The 27,209-nt window shown below is 40.4% G+C and overlaps 1 protein-coding gene across 2 annotated transcripts in view; it reads right to left on the reverse strand.

The window, feature by feature from the left end:
• Positions 1–1,371: 1,371 nt before the first annotated feature.
• Positions 1,372–27,209, reverse strand: part of brwd1 (bromodomain and WD repeat domain containing 1) — a 42,035-nt gene continuing 16,197 nt past the window's right edge. Inside the window, exons 22-46 of one of the 2 annotated variants that reach the window (XM_080428595.1) lie at positions 26,342–26,491; positions 25,048–25,115; positions 24,638–24,863; positions 21,978–22,094; positions 21,214–21,321; positions 20,434–20,558; positions 20,080–20,162; positions 19,473–19,584; positions 19,202–19,263; positions 18,270–18,419; positions 16,396–16,516; positions 15,100–15,225; positions 13,952–14,018; positions 12,559–12,609; positions 11,899–12,024; positions 10,935–10,994; positions 9,868–10,020; positions 9,222–9,394; positions 8,413–8,573; positions 7,757–7,906; positions 7,342–7,482; positions 7,054–7,236; positions 5,236–5,589; positions 4,147–4,284; positions 1,372–4,037 (exon numbers count right to left, since the gene is read on the reverse strand). In XM_080428595.1, coding sequence (XP_080284721.1) covers positions 2,623–4,037; positions 4,147–4,284; positions 5,236–5,589; positions 7,054–7,236; positions 7,342–7,482; positions 7,757–7,906; positions 8,413–8,573; positions 9,222–9,394; positions 9,868–10,020; positions 10,935–10,994; positions 11,899–12,024; positions 12,559–12,609; positions 13,952–14,018; positions 15,100–15,225; positions 16,396–16,516; positions 18,270–18,419; positions 19,202–19,263; positions 19,473–19,584; positions 20,080–20,162; positions 20,434–20,558; positions 21,214–21,321; positions 21,978–22,094; positions 24,638–24,863; positions 25,048–25,115; positions 26,342–26,491 — 4,620 coding nt within the window. In that variant the 3' untranslated portion in view covers positions 1,372–2,622. The remainder of the gene's footprint in view (positions 4,038–4,146; positions 4,285–5,235; positions 5,590–7,053; positions 7,237–7,341; positions 7,483–7,756; positions 7,907–8,412; positions 8,574–9,221; positions 9,395–9,867; positions 10,021–10,934; positions 10,995–11,898; positions 12,025–12,558; positions 12,610–13,951; positions 14,019–15,099; positions 15,226–16,395; positions 16,517–18,269; positions 18,420–19,201; positions 19,264–19,472; positions 19,585–20,079; positions 20,163–20,433; positions 20,559–21,213; positions 21,322–21,977; positions 22,095–24,637; positions 24,864–25,047; positions 25,116–26,341; positions 26,492–27,209) is intronic. The other variant, XM_080428596.1, reaches the window with a different exon arrangement.

Genomic DNA, 27,209 nt, shown 5'->3' on the forward strand with positions numbered 1-27,209 from the left:
TATTCTACAGCTATCCCACCACCATGGATGGGGATCATCATGGGTTTTTTTCTGACACATTGTAAATCCAGTCAGTAGTGGAAAAAGTACCCACATTTTTTACTTAAGTAAAAGTATCCGTGCTGAAATGTAAACATTCTCGGTTACAAGTTAAAGTCCGGAATTAAACATTTACTTGAGTAAAAGTACAAAAGTATTGGTATCAAAATGTCCTTAGAAAGTTACCAAAATAGAAAATACTCATTATTCCGAATGTCCCATTTCACAAGTTTTCAAATGTCTATATATAAATATAGTTATAGTTACATAGTTAGTTATAAATATATAAATATCTTGAAAATAGCAGATCTACAAGCTCACAATGCATAGCATCGCGAGTGGATAATGTATGTATTGTTTTGTAATAATAATCAAAATATACAAAGTAACTAGTACTAAAGTTTTCAAATAATTGTAGTAGAGTAAAAGTAAAACATTTGACTTATTTTAAGTATAAGTACTGAACATTGGAAATACCTAAATTGTACTCAAGTACAGTATTTGAGTAAATGTACTTAGTTACTTTACACCACTGGATTGGTATTGTTTTAATTGTGAACTTCAACTTGAATGAACTGTAGTCTACTATACAGAGCACTAATTCTACCCTTCATAACCCTAATGGGATATCCAAGGTCGAGGTCAAGATTTGATTTGGTAATTACTTACTTTTGTATTTATTTCACTTATTTTTAACCCATTAAGACCTGAGGCCGATTCTACATATGTCTTCTAAATCCTACCAGTTTTCTGATAAACTTAAGTTGCTCAGTGTTGCTAAAACGTTTTCATGTCAAAGACCCCCAAGATTATATGTATTTGGCCGTCGAACCACATCTCGAAATATGTTTGTTCCAGGGACCCCCAGAGGCAAATATTTGAGTAAAAAAAAAATCACTTATAAATACAATTCAAAGATTTGAACAAATTCAAGATTTTTCAAAAATAGATGTACAACCTCATAGCATGGCACGAAGTGATGCGCTATGAGCTTGTATATCTGCTATTTTTGAATAGCCAAAGTATTAAAAAAATGGTTTAAGTGGTTACACAGATGCTTTCCTGGTTTTAATGGGTTAAAGCAGCTCCAAGTTGTAAATGTTGTAATATGCACAGGCTTGACCCATCCTTGTGTCTGTACATGGTCTTATAACTATACTTAGACTTAAAACTGTGTAAGCATGTGCACAACAGTAAAGATGCACACTGCACATCGTCATGTCAGTAATACTGAAAGTGTAAATCAAGCCATCCCATCCATGCACCAGGAGAGACAACCCACCATCAGGGGCACCGATTTGTGAAGTAAAATTTAAAAACACAACGTAAACCTTGAAATGATGTCTTTATTAACATGAGGAATAACTCATTAATTGCACACCACAACCACATTGAGTTATGTTTTGTTCCTGTGAAATTGTTTATTAAAGGTGTAGTATGAAAAACAATAAGCAAAAATTATTCATAAAGCAATTGTACTCAGAAATCTCCCCCATAAACAAAATGAATGTGACTGGCAAATATTATGTCAACTCTGAAAAAAAGAATTTAATACTGAAAGTACATAACACAGGACAACAATAACATGTCTTCCCAATATGAGAAATCACAGTATTTTGCATTAAGTACTTTTTGGTTTCTTGTACTTGCAAAAAAAAGAAAAGAGTACCAAAATTTGTGACATATGGCAAGACAAATGCAGTCTGTCATAAAACAAAAGAACGGAAAATTAATGCTCAAATTTAAATAAGAAACTTTGCTACTGAATGATCCTCAAACCTTTTAGAGGATGCCATTCTCAATCACATATTTACATCTATTAACTAGAACACAACACAAAAGTATTCCAAAAAAAAAAAAAAAAAAGAAAACGTTAAATTGTGTGTGTGGGAGGAGGGATTGATATTGTACATTTTGGCTCATATCAACAACTCACTGTACAGTCAAGCATAAGTTGTGTGGGTTTACAAAGGAGTGCTGTAGTCAGAAGATTGTGAACATGGATTAGATTTGTTCCAGTGAGTGTGCTTGGGCACCTGCCACCCTGGAATTGTTTCTCGTCCTTACCCTAGCTCTCAACTCTTACAAAACCAACTGCATGTCTGAGACTACAGTAAACTTAGTTGACCCCTGAGTTTCTAATGCAAAACTAGTGTATGAAATACCTCATTACAGTGTATTTTAGTGCAAGCCAGCAATATGCTTGATTTAACAGAGGTAATTAGATAGCACCCAAGCTCACAATATTTCTCCAGAACTTAACTCCGCTGGCCAAATCAGAAAAAAAGCAGTATGGGAGGTGTTTTGCTCTGAATCCTTGTGAAAACCAGCAGTTCAAATCTTAAATCCATATTACATTTATAAACATGTTTTTCTTTTGTTTTTGTTTTTCATAGAAAATATAAATATCCCTGAATGAAACAGATTCACAGCATGTTTCTCTTGAGGACTCCAGTGCTACTACCTTTAATGTGGCCATCAAGTTTCTTCAAAAAGGACTCCAGTCAGTGTCTTACTCTCTCCCTTTCTTCCTTCCTTCTCTTCCTTTCTTTGAAGGCTTTCCTTTGTTTTGGCTGCAGTCCTTCATTCGCTGTCATGATAGTTAACCGTCCGTTTACCACGGTTCCGAGTGTTCACGCGTGACTTTCCGCGAGACTTGTCACTGTCCTCTTCGTCCGAGACAGGCCTCTGCCGGCGCTGCCTCACGCTGCGGGAAGCAGTCCTGTTGCTGAGCCGGGACGCTCGTTGGTGAACTCTCCTCTTTGGACTACTGTGGGACCCTGAGCTGGAAAATGAGTTGTCAGAAGCTGCGGATGACTGCTCGCTTTCTGAGACAGAACTGTGGCCGCTGCTTTCCTTTTTCCGTGTGCGTTTCGTTTGCCTTGGATTCTTCCTTCCCCTCCTCGAGCGACCGACCTCTTCCTCCTCGTCTGAGCCTTGCTGGGAAGAGCCGTCCTCCCGACTGTTGCGGTCGTCCTGTCCAGGCTTGCATCTAGTCTCCCTTTTCGGTCGCTTGGAAGAGGCAGACTCCTTGTCTGCCTCTTTACCTTCTTTCTTTGTCTTTACAGCAGGTTCGTTCTCTGTGGCCTCGTCTCCATCTTCAGAGTCAGAGGTGTAGACACGTTTTCTCTTGGAAGATGGCTGGCTCGTGGTTTCGTGGCGAGAGGCCCTTCTGGACTCTCGCTTGCCTCCGTCTTCCTCAGAGGTGGCGGCGGCACTGCCCCTACCGTTCCTGTGTTTTTTCCGGCTCTCAGAAACAGAGTCTTCTTCAGAGTCATCATTGATGTATTTCTTTTTAGGAAGGCTGCGGAGGCGAACCTGTCTATCTGACGAATTGCTCTTAGACTTCTTATCCGATTCGTCTTCCGAAGAGCCGGTGGAGTGTTTTCTCCTTGACCTCTTTGAGGGTCTGCTCCGTGGCTGTTTGGATTTACGCTTCGTCCGTCTCGGCTTCTTTGTCCACAATTCGTCCTCAGATTCATCGTCAAAGAGATCGCTATCGACCTCCTCTTCCTCTTTCAGCCCTTTCTTACGCAAGCTGGATCTCTTTGGAGTGTCACTGAGTTCCTCTGAGTCCGCACCCTCTAGTTTGTTAATTGAGGCAGAAGTTTGTTGTGCACGGCTTGGTGGTGATGATGAGACTTTCCTGTTTTTCCCAGGTGCCTTGTGGATTTCCCTCTCCACCTTCCTCCCGTTTTGGTGTGGGTGCTTCTGGGAATTGTGGTCTTTGTCCTCCTCATCGGAGCTGAAGGGAGGTTTTTGTTTTGTATTCCTAGATACATTATCCACTACCTCCTCTGCATCGCTTGCATTGAGAACAGGCTTACTTTCATGAGCTGAAGTGGTCTTCTTTGAGGGTTGCTGCGGTATAGCAGCCTCTTCCTCCTCCTCTTTTGCCTCTTCATCTGCAGAACTTGCGCCTGCAACTTCTTCTTTGTCCGAGTTGCTGTCAGACTTCTGGTGTTTTGCACAATGTCCATTTACACGTGACAAAACATCTGGAACAAGAAAGACAGGCAGAGATGATGAGTTCATCATCCATTCTGAGATGTAAGGAAAAGGCATTAAGCAATGAAGACATAAACAATAATGCCCCAACCGCCTCACCCTTTGCCTCGCTCTTGGCTTCTTGTCTTGTTTTACGGGCAGGGTCTCCGTTCTGCTGCAGAGAGGTTGACACGTCACTCTCATTGCTGTCCTCATTGTCCTCCGACTCACCAGATGACAGCTTTTCTTCCTTAGGAGCTGGAAGGAGGACAAAAGCAGAGAATTTAGTGAAACCTTTCTTCTAAGTCAGACTAGGGAAACACACCACCTTGAATGTGTCCACAGTACAAGATGAGTTGTCTTGCACTTAAAGGCAGGGCAACACATCATTTCAAATTCTGGGTATTCAAATATAATGTTCCAATTTCAGAAATAATGAAAACAGATGATCTACAAGCTTGTAAATGAGCTATTTTCACTACTTTTGCTTGACACTTTTGTATGACAAAGTAGGGCATTAAGTGACCAAAAATACAGTCCAAAGGGAAGTATGCACAATTGCACATCCAAATATTATTTTTTTACCTGAACAACAACACGCACACTGGAGAAAGGAAGGGAAGTCTGCACACTGTGTCTTAGCTCCCTATTGGGAGCTAAGACTGTCCTAAGAATGTGAATTCCATTCTGCTACCTGTACAGTCACCTTTTCAAAACTTAATTTCCATATAATTATATGAAAACAAATTAACTGATATTGTTGTTTGGATATGGACTAGTATGTAAATATCAGAAGTTATGCATCATCTGTTTCCCGAACCTTTAAGGTGAGTTTTTATTTGGATGTGTAACATAAAGAGCGTGACAGAGCTTTAACCTTTAAGTGCAAGACTTGTTTACTTTAGCAATGCCTGTAAATATGAAAAATAATTAACTTGTATTTTAACGCTATGATGGACTGAACTTTTATATTAATAGGTTTATTTTCCAGAGCATGTTTTCAAAACTTTGCCAGTTGTACCATCTAGTACCTGGGCAACATGGTTTCAACTCCTGCATTCCTTGTCAATGTATACATTGCAGAGCTTAAGCCATGTGATTCCATTCCACAGGGACCATCAGCTAAACACATTCCATGAATGTTAATTCAGATGGCCGAATTAATCTATAAACATGGACAGGCCTAGTCTAGACAAGGCTACAGCTCACCCGGTGTAGATGCCTCCTTTTCTTCTTCTTCCTCCTTTTCCTCCTCTTCCTCCGAGCTGCTCTGGATAACCGCAGCGCGTTTACTGGAGCGGGTGGCAGGGCGGAGTCGGTTGCTGCTCCGCGTCGGCTTCTCACGCTCCTCGTCTTCTTCTTCGTCGTCTTCGTCCAACACCTCTAGGAGTTTTATCTTGTTAGCCGCAGCCCTGGCGGTCTTTCTCATCAGCACCCGACGACCCCCGGTCTCCTCTTCCTCCCCGTCGGAGCCCCGGGACGACGTTCTGTCCGAGTGGCTTCGGTGGCGTTTCTCCCGGCGCGATGACCTGCTGCTGTGTCCGTTCATCTGAGCTCTGCCCACTGAAGACCAACACGGAACAATGATTAACATGAAGCCTTTGATCTCTGGCACACTGGTTCTCAACCTGGTGGGCCGCAAGGGTATTGCAAGTGGGCCACGTAAACATTTGAATGATGATGTAACATTATTAAAAAGTGAGACCAATAAATAAGAACTTAAGGAGAATTACGGCCAATGTTATTCTTGCCTTTATTATGATTATCCTAGGACGAGTGGTACAGTACAGAAATTCCATAACTCCATAACGGATCCGCCACAGTTATGGAGTTATGGAATTTCTGTTCTGTACCACTCGTCCTAGGATATCATAAGTCATAATAAAGGTAAGAATAACGTTGGCCGTAATTCTCCTTTAACCCATTTAGACCTGAGGCCGATTCTAAAAACTTCTTCTAAATCCTGACCTAAGTTTTCTGAAAAACTAATATATGTTGCTATATACTGTACAAGTGTACATAGCAACAAAAGCAACCAAAACCCCAAAAGGGGTTCCCGTCCTGAAAGGTATAGTTACAAATAGGGGTTCTCGCCCAAAATGGGTTAAAATATACTACGTTAGTTCCATTGATCCAAGGTGGAACATAATTGACTGATTGATCTTTAAAATAAACATGCTATTGAAAATACATGCAGCCCAAGAAGAAGTGTGCCCTGATCCAGAAAAGATTGAAAACTACTGCTCTAGCATACGGTACAGATCACACCTCTGTACCAATGATGGCAAGCTTTACTGTGGGTGCAGCTGCTGAAAACTTCTACAATCAAAGTTCACTTTATTACCACATTAACTCCTTCACTGCCGTAAAAAACGTAATTATTTCCAATTACCAATTCTGCCACGGACTTAAAAAACGTAATTTTCTATTTATTTGATTTTATAAAGGATCACGCTGGTCTTCATCTCTCGTAGTGACATATATCATTGTAACACACCCGGATACGAAAATAACGTCAATCGAAGATTTCTGTTTCCGTCTGCTCCCTGTTTAACTCTCCCCTTGAAACAGCCTTTTCTCGGCTTGACTTTTTTTCCCGCCGCGCTCAGTCATACGCGTTGTTTGCAAACTTCTTAATAATAAAATTAAGTAAAATAAAATCACAACAGGTCATAAAAGTACTCTCACATTTCTAACCCCCTGTAAAGACCTATTATATGTTATCTATCGTTGTGTGAGATTTATTTTGCTCATCACATTCCATGGTGCTTGTATGCCTTAAAAAGCAATTCATCATCAAATGCTACATTTTTTATGTACCAGATCTTCTACAAGGTGCAATTAGCACTTGGGGTTTAATTGAACTTGTGTTATTGATTAAGTAACCAATGTGACCAATAGAAGCAAAGATTACAACTACGTTTCAATTTATTTTTATGTATACACCATTTTTTCATCCAGAGTTCAAAACATGTCTATATTCCTTGGTCTTACTATTCTGAGTTCATAGGAAAAGGTCATCTTTACCCGTCTGTTTCCTGTCTGCGATAGCGCTGTTCCTGGTCGGCCGTACGCTCGGGCTGCTTTTAGCTCTGCTCGGGTAGCGACGAGACGAAGAACGGGAAGATAGCCCTTCATCTTCGCTTTCCTCGCCTTCACTGGAGAATTCCAACTCTTCCTCATCATCTTCTTCACTGTCGCTTTCAGCAACTGGGGATGAAGAGAACACAGCTTTTTCAGTATTCTAATGTACTATTCCCCCCTCCTCCAGGATCGGGATCCACCCAAACTGTGTATGCTTTATCAAGTCCTGACCTTTTTTCTTCTTCAAGGCCACATTGTTCCTGGTAACTCTCTTTTTCGCTCGGGTGTCTCTGCTCCGATGATGCCTTGAGGACCGTGGACGCGTCTCCTCCCCTGAGTCGGTCAACTGCATCTCACTTTCACTGTCAGAATCTGAACAGGGAAACATCAGTCAAAATGAAAAACTTTCCGCAAACTCAGTAATCCTGTGCACTGACATCCATTTTGTTGGAATGAAATCTTTTTTTTTTTTTTATCAAGTTCTGAAAAATTAATGGCAAGACAAAGTTGTGATGATAAGGATAGCAACAATTACATTCAATTAAGTAATCAGAAATGAGATTTTTGGAACTTCAGCACTCCCCCAGAATCAGGATTTTTTTTTAAGTGTATGTGTTATGTTGAGATCACTTGATCAAATCCTGACCTTTTTTCTTCTTCAAAGCCACATTGTTTCTGGCAACTCTCCTTTTTGCTCTGGTGTCTCGGTCTCTGTCTCTGGTCCGACGGTGCCTTGACCCTGGCCGTTTGTCCTCCTCTGAGTCAGTCAATGGCAACTCATTCTCACTGTCAGAATCTGCACAGGAAAAAAAATCAGTTGATATCAACATTCACACATTAATATACACATGTCAAGCAAGTTCCTCTTATGGGAGTTTGGCGCAAAACAAGCCTCTTTTTACATGTTAGCATAGAAATGAAAATCCTGACTGTATGGGAAAACAAGGATCTACTCCAATTATTCAAACTGATAAATCTAAATTACCATTGCTAATGGTACTGAGTAATTCATTTAAAAAAAAAGAGTCAAGAGTTTAAAGGCCCAGCTAGCTCCTTACGGGTGGCGCCAGACACTGCAACTACTGCAATCACAGCCCGATGCACCAACTGGTAATCTACTGGTGACATACATTTTAAATACAGAATGCCACGTATAAGACCTATACTTCTCATAATAAATAAATAAAATATTCATGTAGTTCCCTTTTCGCTGTACCTCAAAAACAGCTTTAGAACTGTGGAGGCAGGTACAAATGTGACCGATTGTTTGTTCAGCATGTACAGTGTTTTTTTTTTTTTTACCTTGTGTTGAAGAAGCAGCTTTGGAGCCTGAGGAGTCCGAGGAGATGCTACTGTGACTCCTCCTCCTGGCTCTCTCAGGAGCAGACACTTTGGCTGAGGTAGATTTGGTCGCCGACATCAACTCCACTTTTTCCTGAGTCTTGACAGCAGCCCTCTTATGACTGGAAGAAAAAGCAGAGGAATATAATCGTTGTGATTAATTTTGTAATCATGTCATCATGTTAAAGGTAGGGCAAGTGATTTGCTTTGGTTAAAATAAGTGTTAAATAGCTCTATATTCTGATAGTACTCATTGCTATATATGTTTGTTCAGTAACTATATATGTTTGTTCAGTAACAGGAGTCTCCTTGTCTCTCCACCTCTTTATTAAACAGAAAATGCATTTTCGTTTCAGTTTCAGTTTCATTTCCAATGTTATCCAACCAGGACAGAGAACTCAATCAGGATACAGATTAAACAAGTGAAATTGGAAGTGATGACACTAAGAAATGAGCAGACAAAATTGGAACTGGAACACTATACAAATTAAGCTTAAAAATGGGTACTTTCTCCTGATTGGCTGAGATTTTGACACCTACCGCAAAATGTATTTTCTGTTTAAAAAAGAGCTGGAGACAGGGAGACATCTGTTACTGAACAAACACTCTATAGCAATGATTACTATCAGAATATAGTGTTTTAACCTTTTAACAAAATACTTTTTGTTTTAACCAAAAAATATCACTTACCCTACCTTTAAGAAGTTTGTAAATCAGTTTTGAAATGTGCTTTATATACACATTCTTGTAGTATATCTCATAGCATATACCTTGCTGAGGTGTTGGTGCCGGATGCAGACGAGTCCAGCTGCTGACTTTTCTTTCGGAACCTCTGGCTGCGCCGGAGCCTGTCGCTGCTCTTGATGGCAGTTTTGTACTCCGACGTGATTGATCGGATTTGCTCCTCGAAGAAGGCAGAGAGCCGCAGGGTCATACTGTATATCTAGAACAAATAGGAATACAGCTATCAGAGACTGTAGTACCCTAGGGCAGCACCAACACAGCTACAAAAAAACAACTTCATCTTGTTGTACTGTTGTACTGTATTATACAATTATCATTTTCTACAAAACAATTTAAAGCCTTAATTACAAGCTACAAAATTGGGGCCGGGCAATAGTTTAAATATTTACCAATATCTAAACTATGCATAAAGAAATGGAGAGGTAGTCCCGAGTTACTACATGTCTTTAGTAAAGATGGAGTTTAAAATAAAATAAAAACTTTTTAAATTGGGTTTTTGAAACCAACGTTGTGGACAGGATTGACTTATTTATTGAGATGGAAACATCAGTAAAAAAAAAGAAAGTGTGTAGTCAAGGCCTTAGGCTAGATCAACCCTAGGCTAATCTGTAGTTTTGTATTAAACCTAAGGAAATAGGACAACCAGACACTTGACAGAAATGGTGGGCAAACCTTGGAGCGTTTGTTGGGAGTGTAAGCTTTGGCATTGGCAAATATCAGACGGGTGTCTTTGCAGAGCTCAATAGGATTCTCATATCCGTCTTGTTCCAGGGTCCTCTTCACCCAGCCAAAGTCCATCGGGGTGTCAATAATATCATGGTAGTCCTGGAGAAAAACAGTACCAATGGATTGTTGAGACGAAGCTGACAATGTGTCTGTCCTCAAAAAAGGGATTTAGGCAACATTATAGATATATTCCTTTGAAAGAAATAAAAATGTCCCTTGGTTCCACCTATAGGTATTAAAGATACAAACACATACAAACACATGCCATCCTCATCTCATCCATTCTCAATACCTTTAAGTTCTTGCTTCGTTGTTCCTTTATTATTCTGCATGCACATTATTCTGCATGCATATTATTCTGCATGCTTATTTCCTAATGAGTAATGGCTAACAGGAAACAACCACAAGAGGGCGCACTAATGAAAGAATCATGTTTAATCTGCTGTATTAAACCGCATTAAACCGTCTTGACATTGAAATGTGTGAATTAAGACACAAAGGTGTTGTTTTGTTTTTTAATACAATTAAACTAAATAAATATATACAGTACACAATAAAAGTGTCGTACACTGTGTGGTGTGCAGAGTGAGACATGCGACATTACATTTGTTCTCTGCATTTTACTCATCCTAACTATTAGGAGCTGTTCGGTGCCCGGGGAGCAGTTAAGGTAAGGTAAGATAAGCGCAGGGATTCCGCCAGACCAGTTCATGTCGCACCACCGAGACCGAATTGGTCAGCACCAAGACTAAACATGAGACTAAATGTTTAAAATAAGAGCGTAAAGCCGTTTTTGGAGAATGTTTAGTTTCCACTGTAGCTACACTTAAAATATAAAATAAGTGTGAACCCATAGTCATAGGCTGTTTACAGATATCTATTTTCCGTTTATATACCAAGACAAATAATCGTTGAATTCCAAAAACCAACAGTAAAATTGCAGTATATCTCACTGCATCTGATGTGTGCTGAAGAAGTACAATGAAAGCTCTTCCTAGAGTTCTCACTCTTACCTGTTGTTCTGCCTCTCTTTGCCTTTCTGTCTCTCTGTTGCTATCGTGACTTCCTCGCTCCTGTATGAAGTAAGTAGGCAACCCATGCGCTAGGCTTACAACACACTTATTTATTCCACAACAATATCAGCACTGAACTCAACTGGTACATTATATTCAACAGGAATATGTTATAATACTGTAGACTACATTTTCTTTCCTGTGTGTTCCAAGGTCCTTGGTTTGGTTTATTAGTAACACTAACTGTGTTTCCATTAAATCTATCGCACATTTTCAAAACAATTGAGAATTTATTCACGTTTCCATCAACTAATATTATATGATTATTAGGAGATTAGTTCATGAGATAAGCAGTAGGTGGCACTATTTTGCCAGTCAGGTGAGACACATATTAGATCATTATTATCCACTGGTTTTGTGAAACGTTTCTCGATCAAGATGTCCGGAAATACTATTCATGAACGAGATTAATTTACAGACAAGCTTGAATTGGGTCGGCACTCACCAGTACAGTACAAGTTCTGCCGTATTTTGCCCACCTGACACCCAATTATTACTTATGTGCACCAAGCAGTACACACCGCGCTATCTGCCTTGTTTTAAAGTGATTTGTAAAACCTTGCACATACACAGGATGAAAAGGAGCACTCCTCTTACTTTGCCATATGAAAAGCAAAATACATGCAAACGGTAATACATCAATGGAACGGTGAATATTGTAAACAAGACGTTGGCGCAGTGATTCTGAGGAATGTGGTTCTAGGTGTGTGTTCAACAAGTATATTACCACAGGGCTCAGCCAATCAAGGACTGGAAATATCCGTTTTAGAAATGTCAATATGGCTGCCATGAAAAAGGTCTCAATTATCACAGAATCGCTCAGAATGTTCATTGTGTTCATTGCATATTATCATCATCAGGTCAGTATCTGCTAAACATCCTTCCAAGTTTTCTTGTGACCTACCGGAAAGATCTGTGGATCAACGGGTTGTCTGAAGGGCTCCGAGTCTTCACAGTCAAAGATGTAGTTGATCAGATTCTTGCACTTTTCCTTCCAGGCATCCCTGTCTGGCACCACCTCCTCTGAGCGCTAGGAATGTTGGGAAGGAAGATGGCCAACATGATATGACACAAACCACAATGCTTTTCCAGTCAGTCTGCTTATTTTAATTTAATTTTCAAGAATCAAGGAAGGCACCAATGATTCAGCCATGACATAAAACAAAATATCAATTTTCTTAACGGGGATCTAACCCCAAGGCCAATAGGCCATTTTCACAGCAGACATTTTAGTGTACATAACTTAAGATAATTACATTAATTGTGTATATCAGCTATTTTTGAATAGCCAAAGTATAAAATAATGGTTTAAGTGGTTACACAGATGCGTTCCCGGTTTTAATGGGTTAAGTGATGGGTTGTAATGAGATTGTGTTTGAAAAGATGTTCACAATGAAAGGTGGCAAGCCACATGGCTCCCCTAGGCACTATTACTGTAGTTGCCTTGTTGTGAAATGCTAATACATTTTCATTATGCTATTAAAAGCATGAAGAAAAAAAAAGGTTTATACATAAAGGGAATATTGTCTCTGGAAAACGTCATCATTCATTCATTTCTACATACCTGACGTAGCCTATGCACAGAGGAAGTGCCTGGTGTGTCTCCGTCATCGTCCTACAGAACACATCAAAATCCACTTGGTTAATCTCAAATGGGATTCCCCGGGATTAATCCCTATCTGATCGGCTAAGATTTTGAAATCCTATATTTTGTGATCCAGGATCAGACAATCCAGCCAAATTTTGTCCCGGTATTTCAAAGACATTCAGCTTAGGATCAGCCTGATCCAGAATCAGACTTTTCAAGATTACTAGGTCCTGATTTGCAGTGGTTCAATATGTGTGTATATGAATTGAATACAAAGGCCCTCATTGGAAACAAGTCCGCAAGGACTTTTATGTACGGACCTGTTAGACAAAGTATTTTAAATGTAACTGTGCTGTTTTACATTTTTTTGCCTAATAAAATATTCAATCAATCAAAACCCTAACCCCCAAAGGGCACTTTTTTCTGGTGCCCAGAAAAAGGCATTACGTTATAGGGTTATTTAAGAGCATTATTTGTATACACTGTTCTGAGAAGTAGGCACGTGTACACTGCAAATGTTACAATAATAAAGGTATTATTTTAATGTACACACGTGAACATCTTTTTTTAATATAATGAAGCATGTTTAAATTAATTGTATAGTACATATGGCTCTGGTAATCCACTCTAAATCAACCCCTCCAGTGGGATCAAGGTAATCCTGATTGTTTGGGATCAAACTGATCCCAATCCTCCCAATGTTTTTGTTTTGAACTACCCATTTTGAAGATTTGATCCAGATTACAGCTTGGATTGGGTTTCCTGATCTGATTGGATATCAGAGTGATCCCAATCCTGATTTTTGGTTTTGAACTACCCAAAAATCTCAATCTGATCCGATCAGATATGGATTAAAAGTTTTTAACTCGTGGGCCTTAGGGAGTTTAAAGGTACATTTATGCTTCGGTGGAAAAGTGCTCTGCGACAAAAATGACTCATTTTCAACTGAAAGGTTTCAACATGACTCAGTTCTCCTTTCAGAAATGGTTTAAAGACCTTTTTTTTTCTTTAAACCATTTTTTTTTTAGCATATGGTGATGGTGATTGTCAAAGTGAAATGGGCCGGGCAATGGCCAAAACTTGTGTAGCATAATGATTCATAGCCCGGCGTGGAAAATTGATTGATGGGTGCATGTCCGGATATTATTGGTTAGTAATTACACATTAGGTTTTAGTTTGACAGGAAAGAATTTAGGATACGACTTCTGATATGAAAATGCACAAAGACATTATATATTGTTACCCGTGTCACAATTATGACAATGTATATGCTCTAAAAGTGTGGGTAAGTTTTACACTCGCTATGTTTTCTCATACTTGCCTGGCAGCAGCGCATCACAGAATAACAGATATCATAGGCAGACTTTACCTCATCATCTTCATCCATCTCCTCAACAGCGTTATAGAGCTCCATGACTTCAGTACAGCTTGGGTCGCTGCAGGAATGGAGAGTAATTTATAAACTTCAACTCTTAATGGGGTTAACTCCTCATTAATCCAGTCAGTATTGGTGAACAAACACCTCTCTAGCAAAGCCAAAACATTGTTAGTAAAGCTGACTGGGGATTTTATAAGCAATTTATGTTTCTAGAAATAACGGGACAATATTGTAGTTCAACACTGACAAAACAGTAAATCTAATTCTCAACCCATTGAGACCTGGAACGCATCTGTGTCACAATTTCTTTGGCTATTGGAAAAATCTTGAAAAAACATTTTTTCGATTTTTTTCAAATAACTGTTTTAACGGATTTTCGAAAACATTTTTTAGCATCGCCTCAGGTCTTAATGGGTTAACAAGACGGGAACTAAAAACTAAACGAATATTCACAATATGTGAAACAAAATGTGGGGAGTTACTTTCTTGGCCCATTGGCAGCATGCACAAGAAAACTGGTGCTCATCGGTCCAGCGGTTTGCAAGATTATCCCCGGAATGACAGACCCTCTACTACAGAGCCACGGCGTAAAAACTCCGCACACAGAAATTAGCATTCCTATTCGCTGCCAACAGTTTTTATACAGTACCTTGGACACTCAAAAGTTTGAGTCTCATTTCTTTGTTAGCTCTTGGTTGCTGTCGGGTGGAAACCTTATTATGTCCAAAACCGTTAATTGAAAAAAAGAAAAGAAAAGAGAAAAACCTGTTGGAATGCATCTCATGGACTTAATGACATTTAGTCACAAGCTCTTCATTGCTGAAACACTTTCAACCTGGCGTCCCAATTGTAGGCAGGTCATTATAGAAGAAATGGTTTACTTGAAAGTGTAAGATAGATAGGGCTTAAAAGTGGTTAAATAATTTATAAAACCCACAGAGATGAAAAACTTAAATGGATATACAAGGTTTCCACCCGACCTGACGATGCAAAGTATCTGGTTAGTTCCAGACCAGAGAAACAGCAGCTATGAAGTGTTGCTTTTCCTTTAAACAGAGTATACTTGCATTCTTTATTTATTTTTTTATCTACTGGGTATACATAATGGGTTTTTATCTTCATCTTCAAGAGGAACATACTTGATAAACTTCTGAAGGACGTTTGTGATCATTTTCGCAGAGTGTGCGATCTTGCTCCTCGGCTCGTTGAAGGTGCGGGCATTGTGTGCGATGTACCGGACATCCCAGATTAACGAAGACAAGCGCCTGTGAACCACAACCAAAAGGTCAATTAGTATCTATGCTACATACTGTACATATCGTAGACGTTAGGGCATTAACAGAATAATCGAATATTCGAATATTCGACTATCAAACCGACTATTCGACTATCAAACCGACTATTCGACTATCAAACCGACTATTCGACTATCAAACCGACTATTCGACTATCAAACCACTATTCGATTATTCTATAAAAAACTAAAAAAACGTTTTTTTTATTATTTAATTTTTTTATAATCAAATCGATTAATCGAATATTCGAATACTTATACTGTAGGTCGAATAATTCGAATGCTAAAAATCACTATTCGTGAATGCCCTAGACGTCTGTGTGGTTAAGATGTTCAGACCTGGGATACGTTGGTGTGAGCAAATCCTTCTTAAATGTTCATTTCAGTCTGTTTGGAGTGCTAAGGGTTGAGTCTTACCACATTAAGACAATCTCATAAATGCATACTACGTACATTTCTTCGAGTACTGTACTTAAGTACTATTTTGAGGTATTTTTACTTTATTGGAGTGCTTCCAGTTTTCAGTACTTTTTACTTCTACTCCACTACATCTCAGAGGCAAATTTTATACTTTTACTCCACTACAATTATTTGAAAACTTTAGTTACTAGTTACTTTTTGATTATTACAAAACATACATTAACCACTTCAACCCTATACATTTCGCCATTTGAAAATAGCCGATCTACATGCTGACAATGCGTCGCAGCTTGTAGATCGGCTATTTTCAAAAGATTTGTAGACATTTTGAACTTGTGAAATGGGACATTCTGCATAATGAGTACATTCTACTTTTGGTACTTTTAAGTACATTTTGATACCAATACTTTTGTACTTTTACTCAAGTACATTTTTAATTCCGGACTTTTACTTGTAACAGAGTATTTCTACATTGCAGTATTGATACTTTTACTTAAGTAAATGCGAGTACTTTTTCCACCACTGCATACGAGAGTAAACTTTACCATCAAGTTGGCTAACACAGTCTGAATTGCACAGATGCAATGGGTATATATATATAACAGATTAAATACAAAAAATTACTGACAAATAGTTTGAACCAGGTCAGATCTCATGCTTTATTTCTGGTGACCAGGAAGGATGCAGTATCTTGTTGTTGTGACAGGTGGGAAGAACTGACCTATAGAATCGGCTGATGAGTCTGAGCCGAATTGTGCCCAGATCAGTGGGGTAGGCGATCACAGTGCAGTAGGTGGGGTACTGGACAATGTCCACGGGCCCAGAGAACGGAGCTGCGATTTCTATGGCAGAAAACAAGAACAGGACTTTGGGTCAGATAGTAAAACAAAACAAAATAAGCTTACTTGATTGACCCATTCAATCCGGGAACGCATCTACAAATGTCTTTTAACCCATTAAGACCTGGAGCGATTCTTTAAAATGTTTTCTAAATCCTAACAGTTTTTTGACAAAAAAAAAAAAATCAATTTTAAAAAAAAAAAGATTTTTCAAAAATAGCCAAAGAAATCTAAAATGACACAGATGCGATCCAGGTCTTAATGGAGTAAAGTCCTAACAGTTTTCTGAAAAATATGTTACATATCAGTGGTGCTCAAACGTTTTGATGTCAAGGACCCCCAAAAGTATATGTATTTAACCGCGGACCCCCCCCACCCCCTATCTGAAAATATTTAGTTCCTGGGACCCCCCCCCCCAGAGGCAAAGATTTGAGTTAAAAAAAAATAGCTATAAATGAATGTATTCAAAGATTTAGACAAACCTTTACGATTTTTCGAAAAAGTAGCAGATCTACAAGCTCATAGCACAGCACCATGAGCTTGTATATGTGCTATTTGCCTACATGAGGCTTTGTCGGTCCCCTTTTGCTATCGTTTTCGTCCATATATGGACGAAAACGTTTTCTTACAACCCTCATTTTGATTGGCCAAGCTTAGCGTGACGTAGTTTAGAAACCATTCAGATTTCCGGCCATTCAGATTTCAACCACTAGGGGTCTGGCAGTACCAGGTCCCCTGGTTCCCTTGTTTTGAATAGCCCAAAGTATAAAATAATGGTTAACACATTAACCGCCAAGAACGTAGTCCTACGGTCCGTTAAATCCAACTGTTAAGCGCCGAGACCGTAGCCCTACGGTCCACGGTCCTTTCGCGCTAATAATGTCCGGGTTCACTTTCGGATTTTTTTTGATCCACTTCCGTTTCCGGTTTGATGACCGGAAACGGAATTATTTGGGATCCGGTTTTGACGATCACGTCCGCTCCCATTCTACAGACGAAACTGAAACTCAATTCTCTTCCTGTAGTTTTTTCTCCTCGCATTTCACTGTTTAACGTAATCCGCTCTAACTACAACATGGATGCCCCGTTTGACACGTGATTTTCACTGGGAGATACGTTGAGATGTCGCGGATGTAATCAGACCGTGTACGGCTCAATCTTAAGGATTTTAACAAGATCTATGGCGACATGAAAAAAACAAAAAAACAACGAAAACACCTTGGCACTGGTGAGTACATTATGAGATTAACCTCTGGCGGTCGATGTGTTAAAGTGGTTACAATCTAAAACTAGAAAATGTGCTCCTAGGAGCACAGGTCTCCGCCAGTACTGTTCCTGATTAATCCTGTCTTACCTATTTATATTACATATTGTCACGTGTCACTTGACCAATGTTAGCTTGACCAATGTTACCTCACTTCAAGAAACATAAATGGCTTTTTGAAGTGACAAACCTATTTATAGGATTTTATTTCGTCATGCGTCTCACTAGCCAATCAAAAGCATTGGTGACAACATATTGTCACGTGTAGCTTGACCAATGTTAACTTGGCTAGGGGGGGGGGGGGACACACAGCGGGACGGGAACGAAAACATACTCTCCACCTCTGGCGGAGACAATGACAGATGCTTTCTCAGTCTCAATGGGTTAATGTGAATGTTTCAGTCAGTGAGGGAGGGAGCATGCATGTGTGAGAGAGTGACAGAGTAAACATGTGAGATAAGAGTGAGAGAGAGAGAGATAACTGCAACGTACCAATGGTGATGAGCTGGTCGACGGCAGCAGTGATGCGCTCACACTCGTCGTCTCGGCTCCTGTCGCCCCACTCCCCAGGCTGGGGCTTGTACATCAGCTCGTTCATCTCCTCGGCCGTCACCGGAAATCCTTCCGTATCCGGCAGCTGAGCTGAAGAGCATCATGGCAAGACAAAAACTGGTTAACCCATTAAGACCGGGAACGCATCTCATTTTCATTTTTAGATTTCTTTTGGCTAATCAAAAATAGTAGATTTACAAGCTCGTAGCACGGCAAATGCCGTCGCTATGAGCTTGTAGATCTGCAATTTTTTGAAAAATCGTGAACATTTGTGCAAATCTTTTGAATGTATATTATACACGTTTTTAACTCAAATCTTTGTTTCTGGGGGTCCGTGGAACAAAATATTTTGAGATAGGGGGTCCGGACAAATACATATCATTTTGGGGGTCATTGACATGAGAACCACTGATATAGCAACATAGGTTGGTTTTTTTTTTTTTTAACGGTTAGGATTTAGAAGACATTTGTAGAATCCCTAGAAGCAAAGATTGGAGTTAAAAATGTTCGCTTTAAAAAAATATACAGAAAATATACGGATCTACAAGCTCCTAGCTTGTAGATCTGCTATTTTTGAATAGCCAAATACATCTAAAATGACACAGACGCGTTCCCGGATTGAATGGTTTAATATACACTGGCATGCATGTCGCTGCCAGGAAATGTCATCTAATATAATGCAGTATAACCTACACAGTTAGGAATGGGCTCAGCAGAATCAAACAACAGCAAGGAAAACAATCTGTCCTGTACCAGCAAAATGCCTGGACAAAATAAAAAGTTAAAATAAAAATTGTAATCCTTGAATAATAATACAACTAGTAATGCGATCAACACATCAGGTGAAGACATAATGAAGTCCTTCTCTTTACCATCATCTGGAATAGCTTCCAAATCCCATGGACTCAACTTCTCAGTTTCCCCATTGTCCCACCTGATGGCCACGAAAAGACAGACAAGCTGAAGCTCTAATGCATGTTTCTGTAATCATCGACAGCTACATTTGGAATGATTTCTCATTCCGCCATTAAAAATTAATAAATCAGCATTTTGGATTTTTCAGTGGTGCAAGGTTTCCTACATAGAATCAAAGAAATAGTCACAAATAAAACAAAGTAGAAACCAATTCTCTTTTCCCCTTACCTGACTTTGAAGCACTGGAAGTGGCTGTCGGGGTATTCTGACTGGTAGGGCTCCTGACACACGATGGACCCAGACCACCAGGCGTCATCTATCACCGAGCGGAACCGGTCATCTAGCAGGGACAGAATACCAAGAAAATGTTTCGTTACTATTTATTTACAGTACCTTTTCACAAAAATGCAACATTTCTCATGTTTTTCAGATTCAGCAGAGGTATTTATCCCCCAAACGCCTCTCACCGCTTATTAGAAGGCCTTTTTTCCTGAAAACCCACTCGACTTGAACTGTGTGAGCTTATAAATGGGTTATTTTTGGCAAAGAGATTTGGTGTAGAGGGAAAAAAAAAAAGAAAGGGGGCCAATAGACCAGTACAGTATATAAAATGTAAGTGGTTAAGTGGAAGATAAAAAATGTTAACGATACAAACAATTTCCAAAATGTGCCGACACAAATACATGGGCATGGATCAGCAATCATGTACATGTACAGTACTTGTGATCCATGCTTGATGAAAGCCGTTTAGTTGTAAGGGATGTTGGGTTAATATTTGCTCAACTGTGCCCCAGCTAAGCAAACAGCTCATGAAAAGCAAAGAAAAAAAACTCACTCGGCTGCCAGTTTCTCCGCAGTGCCTCATCATAATTCTGCCTCAGCACCAGGAAATCTATGACATCTGGCATGTCATGATACCTGTGGGAGAACATCGAGACTCACAATCAGTGTAATGTATAGGATGTTCAATTAATATATAGGGACATGTTCAAGTATTGTACTACAGGACATCAAAAGAGACGGCACATAACATATGTTAACCAAGTTCAGCAGAAGCATCACCATCAATACATATATTAAACGTACATCCACACAATAAGAGGCAATTCACCCTCTGCGGTCACTGCATGTCAATGACTATGAAATGAAAATTGGTTATAGATGCAGCTTAAGTTCACAGCCTACATACTTGACAGAGAAGGACTTGTCAGAGATCTTGCCCGAGCCATGGTCAATAAGCGTCAGTTTTAGGCAGCACAGCGTGGGAGGACAAACGTCATATCTGATCCCAGTTATCTTCACAAACTCTTGGTCCTACAAAAAAAAAAAAAGACATATGTAACATCCGGGATTCTAACCCGGGTCTCCCGTGCAGGAAGGCACACTAATGCCAAACATCCTAACCACTGGTCTAAATGGGGAATCCCTTGGCCGGGGGATATATTAGGCTTTTGGTCTTCAGGCAGAGGCCCTGAGCCACTCTGCTACACATAGTCTAATAATGCTGTGGCGTCCTTGCACACCTAGCAACAGGCTAGAGATTAGTAAAGATTGTACCTTTGTTTAACATGTAGCCACATGAATGAGTGTTCCGTTTTGTGATGTCATGCACAATTTTAGATTTGTGCTCCAGTCAACTCTCAAAATAGAAATCTATTTTACATTTCTTTTTACGTTTGAATTGCCTATTCAAAAAATACTTTAGCCAAAACCATGGAGAATATATATTAAATGCTGGGACAATATATAAAACACTATGCCATTTAATAATCATTGATTTGGTTAGGATTTATGCATTCTTTGCCAAATAAATTAATACATATTTTTTTGACATTTTCCACTCATTGTTCTATGACTTTAACTGTTTTCTGACTGTAAGCTAACATTACTTGATGACATACAAAATATATCACACATTGTTGTTATTCATTGGGAAACTTGTGCATCTTGTTCCGTTACTCAGTCCTACCCTAAGCTCCATCTTCTTCCAGGGTTGTTTGTCTATGTAGATGGGGTACACCTCAGTCCGTCTCACCGTCTCCACATAGGCCTCATGGCCCTGTCGAAAGTAGATCACCTGACACAAAACAAATACCGGGTTTATACCTCAGGACACGGCTAGGAGGCAACGTGATCAGCTAGGACAGTGGTTCTCAACCTGTGGGCCGCGAGGGTATTGCAAGTGGACCCCCAAATAATTGGCAAACACTAGATTTTAATGAGAATTTTACATTATAAAAAAAAAATACATATGTAAATAAATGGCATGGCATTATTTTTCTTTAAACCTTGTGTTGTCATTGTGATTCCAATAAATAAGAATACTGTGTTAGTTCCACTGGTCCAAGCCAGAACACAATGGATTGATTGATAATTAAAATAAACATGCTCTGAAAATGCATGTGGTCCACCCATCTAATCAATTAACTTGTTAAGTGGTCAGATGGTTGGGCCGCGAACACTGAGACTTTCAAGCGGGCCCTGACCCAGAAAAGCTTTAGAGCTACTGATCTAGGAGGAACGTAATCAGCTACAAGTGGTATTGTTGTCTATGATCTACTAGGAGGGATGTTATCTTCAAGGAGTAATGAGAGCAGCTAGGAGGGATGTTATCGTCTAGGAGGGATTCGATCAGCTAGGAGGGATGTTATCTTCAAGGAGGAATGAGAGCAGCTAGGAGGGATGTGATTGGGAAACCAGAATTGGCATCTTTTCAATCAAACTGAAACGTACCTCATCCCCCATTTGGGGCACAAAGGGGGACTTCCTGGGAATGACGTCAGTGATCCACAATGAGGGTCTGAACTCATTGGACACCTCTCTGTTGATAGGAGGTCTGGCCTTGGGCCGCTGTAAACAGACAATTCATTAATATTCACACCGCAAGTTACCAATCAACCTGGGGGGGGGGGGGGGGGGCAGCCATAGCCGAGTGGTTAGTGAGCCCGCCTAGGACTTAGGAAGGTCCCAGAGGTCCCAGGTACGATTCCAGCCCTCAGCAATGGGTTTAAGTGTCCCTGAGCAAGATACTTCACTCATTCAGTGCCAGAAAAAAACATCTAGTTGCCACAGTGCCAGCGATTTCTGAGCGTTAAAAGACGCAGCGAAGTCTCGTACACTCGGAGAAAAACAATTGGCGAGCCGCGATCGTCCAGTCCATATATATGGGCAGTTGAAAGCAAACGAATGCAGAGAAAAAGCCGTTTTCTTTAATTTTTTCAAACAGGAAGTAAACGTGCTGTTTTTTTGCGATCACATGGTTTTGCTGCCTTGGTGCCTCTGAAGGACTCAGATGGTTATCGCTGGTGGTTTGCGAACAGCGCCATCTGGTGGATAAACACTGAAAACACCAAAACGCATCAATGGCACTGGATGAGTTAACCCCTAACTGCCCCTAACTGCTCCCCCCTCGTCTGTGGGCAGCACTCAGCTGGGTGAAGCTGAAAACTGAGGTTCCCCCGCGAGATGTTATAGGCAGTGTTGGGGAGCATTAAGCTACATATAGCTGAGCTATGTAGCTTAGCTACATTTTGCTGTAGCTTGCGGTAGTTGTTACATTCATATTTGTGTACCTTGTCAAGTAATTAAGCAACTACAATTTTAGGCAATAACATTAAATGAATGTATTCATTTTTGATTTAACATTGGTTGCTGTGTTCTTGTACCAGAACGGAACCCCCTTTGAAATTGCAAGTCACTCATCATCATGATATTGAATTATCCACACTGTTCATATTCCCAACAGGCACTCTCATCAAGATGCCTGCTGTCCATTGTTGTATGCTGATGTATAAAATAGGTTTAAAGTGGTTAGGTAAATGGTAAATGGTGCATTTGTATAGCGCTTTTATCCAAAATGCTTTACATAGATTGTGCATTACATTCACACACATGTTCATACACTGATGGCGGAGGAAACCATGCAAGGCACCAACCTGCTCATCGGGAGCAATTAGGGGTTCAGCGTCTTGCTCAAGGACACTTCGACACTAACTCTGGGGGAGCCCCCCAGCCCGGGATCGAACTGGGAACCGTACGGTTTCCAGTTCACTCTACCCGGCCACTCTACCCCTGAGACACTGCCGCCCCCATGCCCAAGCCACTGCCGTTAGGTTAAACATATTTTGATGCTATTAAGCAATTTTGCTAGGGACCCCCTGGAACCCCCTCAAGAACCCCTGGGGGTCCCCAGACCCCACCCAGAAACGTCACTGCAGAGAACCATAAAAAAAAATGTCTTGCCAATGAATGACCTGATTTTGACTTAACATGATAAGAGCTGGGTTTCCCAAATGCCCTTTGACATTAACACTCTAATAAAGACACTGCCGGACAGGTATTCAAACCTTGTTAAACCAGGTACCTAACAGTGGCGGATACGTGCTTTATGACTGGGCCTGGAAAAATCTGTCTGAGCCCGAGTTTTTTAAGCTTATGAGTAATGACCGGTGGATGATGTCATGACAATTCTTCTCACCGTCTCTGATTGTCTTTAACGCTTTGAAAAGTTCAAAGCCATCACTTTGATTTAGAAAGGGGAGAAAGTGAAGTAGAAAGTAGACAAAAGTGCAAAGATGGTCATGGAAATAATAACAATAATACACTTGACTTTTAAAGCAATTTTGGAAAATGGGTTACAAATTGCTCCATCTACGCCTTCCCTCTCAGCTTTCCTACTTACTATATTATTAAAATAAAATAAAGTTCAAAGGGATTATGACTAACCACTCTCCTTCTTTAAAAACACAGCATGTGTTCTCCATCGTGTCTACTGGACTAGTATGCATTAGTATTTTATTTATGGTAATATTATTGACCACTCATTTATGTCCTTGGCAAAAATACAGTTTGAGGAAATGTCCATCACAAGCCCAAGGGTTGATGAGGGGTCATCTTTAGGAACACAGATGTTTGCTAAAGAAAATGTCAACCTTTTTAAAATAAAACTCAGTTGAGAGGCATATTTCTGCTGGCAAGTGACTTTTTTGTAGGATATTATATTTTGTTTCATGTACATTCTCAATTTAACGCTGGGGGAAAAAAAAGTAGCTGAGATACTTTTTCTATGTAGCTGTAGCTTTACAAGCTACATTCCTCCAGGAGTAGATATGTAGCTTATTCAAGCTACTGCCATGGTGAACTACTTGTAGTTTTACAAGCTACGCTTTCAAAGTAGCTTCCCCAACACTGGTTATAGGCATCAGAAAACGTATAAAAGTAAACAATGGATATTTGTCGTCACTGTAGGGCTTGCCTATGTTTATTTCATTATTATTTTTAGTTATGGGGGTCCTTGAAATTATAAAGTTTGAGAAGAACTGACGTAGGGTTTAAGTGGTTAAACTACGGATAAATGACCTGGTTGATCACAGTGGGTAGGTGGGGCTGCTCACCTTGGGGGTCCTGCTTTTACTTTTCTTGGCCTTGGCTCTGCTCCTCTTCCCAGGATGCTCCTCCTCGTCACTCTGCTGTTTGTCCTCCGCCTCCTCGTTCTCCTCTTCCTCCTCCTCCGAGCTGCTGAGCTGGCGCCGCCTCCGTTTCCGTGACGACTGGGGGGTGGAAGGCTGCAGGTTGATCCCGGCATCTGCTGTCCAATCGGAGTACTCGCTCGAGGAGTGGCTGTGCGATCGGAATTTCAATCATGGTTTTTGGGTTAAATCAGATGGATTAAAACTCAGGTAACCTGAGCAAATGCTCAAATGACCTGCTTGTAACAAAGACATTAGTATGTGAAAGTCAACTAAGAGGACTTTTCTCTGACAACTCGTGCTAAGAGCCGTTAGTACTAGGTTTAAGTTTTTACCCTGATGAGTCACTTTTCCATTCCTCATCATTGGAAGATTCAAGTTCACTGCCATCCAGTTCATTGTCCTGGGGAGGTGAAAAACCTGACATTAATGTTTTTTTTTCACAATGATCCCGTGCAGTACAGTAATGCATTGGTTCTCAAAGTGGGGTGCGGGGACCCCCAGGGGTCCTTGAGGGAGTTCGTGGGGGTCCCCAGCTAAATGATGGATAGTTAGGAACCAAATGGACCCTTATGGGTCTGTAACTCTGAGAGTGTACAAATGGAACCAAATGGACCCTAATCCATTTGGTTCCATTTGTACACTCTCAGAGTTAAGTTAACATTGTTTTACTATAATATAAATTGGGGGTCCCAGAGATAGAAATGTCATTAAATGGGGGTCCGTAGCCTAATGCATGTCAAACTGGGGGTACTTGACATTAAAATGGTTGAGAATCACTGCTAGAGCTAAAAACCTTCTCTTATGGGGGTCCCTGGCAAATCTTTTCAAATGGGGGTCCGCGGGCTAATAAGTGTCAATTTGGGGGTCCTTGACATGAAAAAGTTTGAGAACCACTACAGTAATGACATTTTGGAATACTACGGTATACAGTCGAAGCACTCCAACAACACACAGATAAATCCACCACCCAAGTATTCACCACCCAAGTATTCAAAACCCAAAAGGGTGTTATTGGGGAAGTCCATAGGCAACCACTGACCATACTGCCAAGGTGGCCATTTTGCTCTTAACGTACTGTACATACTCTTGAGTATTTCCCAGTGACATACGAACAAAATGGCTGCAGTGGGAATGAGATCCATTCCAGGCTTCCCTTCCAAAGAAAGGAGGTGCATGTCATACTTCCTGTAGTTAACCCTTTAAGACCTGGAACATGTCACTTCTTGATTTGATCTAAAAAGCATTATTTTACACTTTGGCTATTGAAAAATAGCAGATATACAAGGTCATAGCGCGGCACCGAGTGCCGCGCTATGAGCTTGTAGATCTGCTATTTTTTTTAATTCGTGAAAATGTGTGCAAATCTTTGAATATATATATTCTTTTAAGGCAAACATTAACTCAAATCTTTGCTTCTGCGGGTCCCTGGAACAAAATATTTTGAGATGGGGCTCCGTGGCCAAATTCATATCATTTTGGGGGTCCTTGACATGAAAAAGTTTGAAAACCACTGATATAGAAACATACGTTTTTCAGAAAACAGTTAGGATTTAGAAGACATTTTGCAGAATCGGAACCTCAGGCCTCAATGGGTTAAGTGACACTGGCATGTGGCGGGTTCTGTACCTCGGAGGTAGCGGATGTCTCTTCTCCCTCTTCACACGACAAGTCGATGAAATCCTCTCCCGTCATGGCGTCACCAAACAGAGCTTCGTGCCGCTGCTTCTTGCGGGCCTGAGCTCGCTTGACTGAGGGAAGCTCGTCATCAGAGTCATCCTGGGGCAATAACGAACACGACGTCGTGAAAAGTAAGTCACAATACAAAGCTCCTTATTTAGAACTAGAAACACGAATGTTAAATGAGGGGACAAGTGAAGAGTAATCACAAAGATGGCTTCTATTAGAATGACTGGGGCTCGGACGGTTGGTGTAACCCGTCTGGGCACCTAGGCTGATAATCCAGCCTGACAGCGTGTCGCGAGTTCGACTCCCGATCCCGACGACCTTTGCTGCGTGTAACCCCCCCCGCCCCTGTCAGCCTTTAAAAAAAAAGGCATAAAAGCCCCAAAATAAATCAAAAAATATATAATAGTTATGGCTGGGAGAGAAAACAACAAATTCTATATTGAAATACCTGTACAAAAACGGTTTCATAGCAGTCACTAACGTTAACATTTGATGCATATTTCAACGTCTTGGGCTTGAGTTTTGGCCCTGCATTTCAGCTTGGGAAATGCTGATGAATAAGACCCAATTATTCAAGTACTTTTCAAAAAGCCCCGACTCTGAAATACTGAACAATTTGAAATGGCATTATTGCTACCACATAGGGTCCGATACCACATAGGGTCCGATGCCTGACGGCGAAACCCGAGTTCCATTCCCGAGCCCAACGGACTAGTGCTGCATGTCACTCCCTGACTCTCTCTCCCTCTTTCCTGTCTCTATACACTGTATACCTATCAATAAGAGGCAGAACAATATACTGTAGGGC

Source organism: Gymnoscopelus braueri, assembly GCF_963280865.1.
Source record: "Gymnoscopelus braueri genome assembly, chromosome: 5".
Lineage (NCBI taxonomy): Eukaryota > Metazoa > Chordata > Actinopteri > Myctophiformes > Myctophidae > Gymnoscopelus > Gymnoscopelus braueri.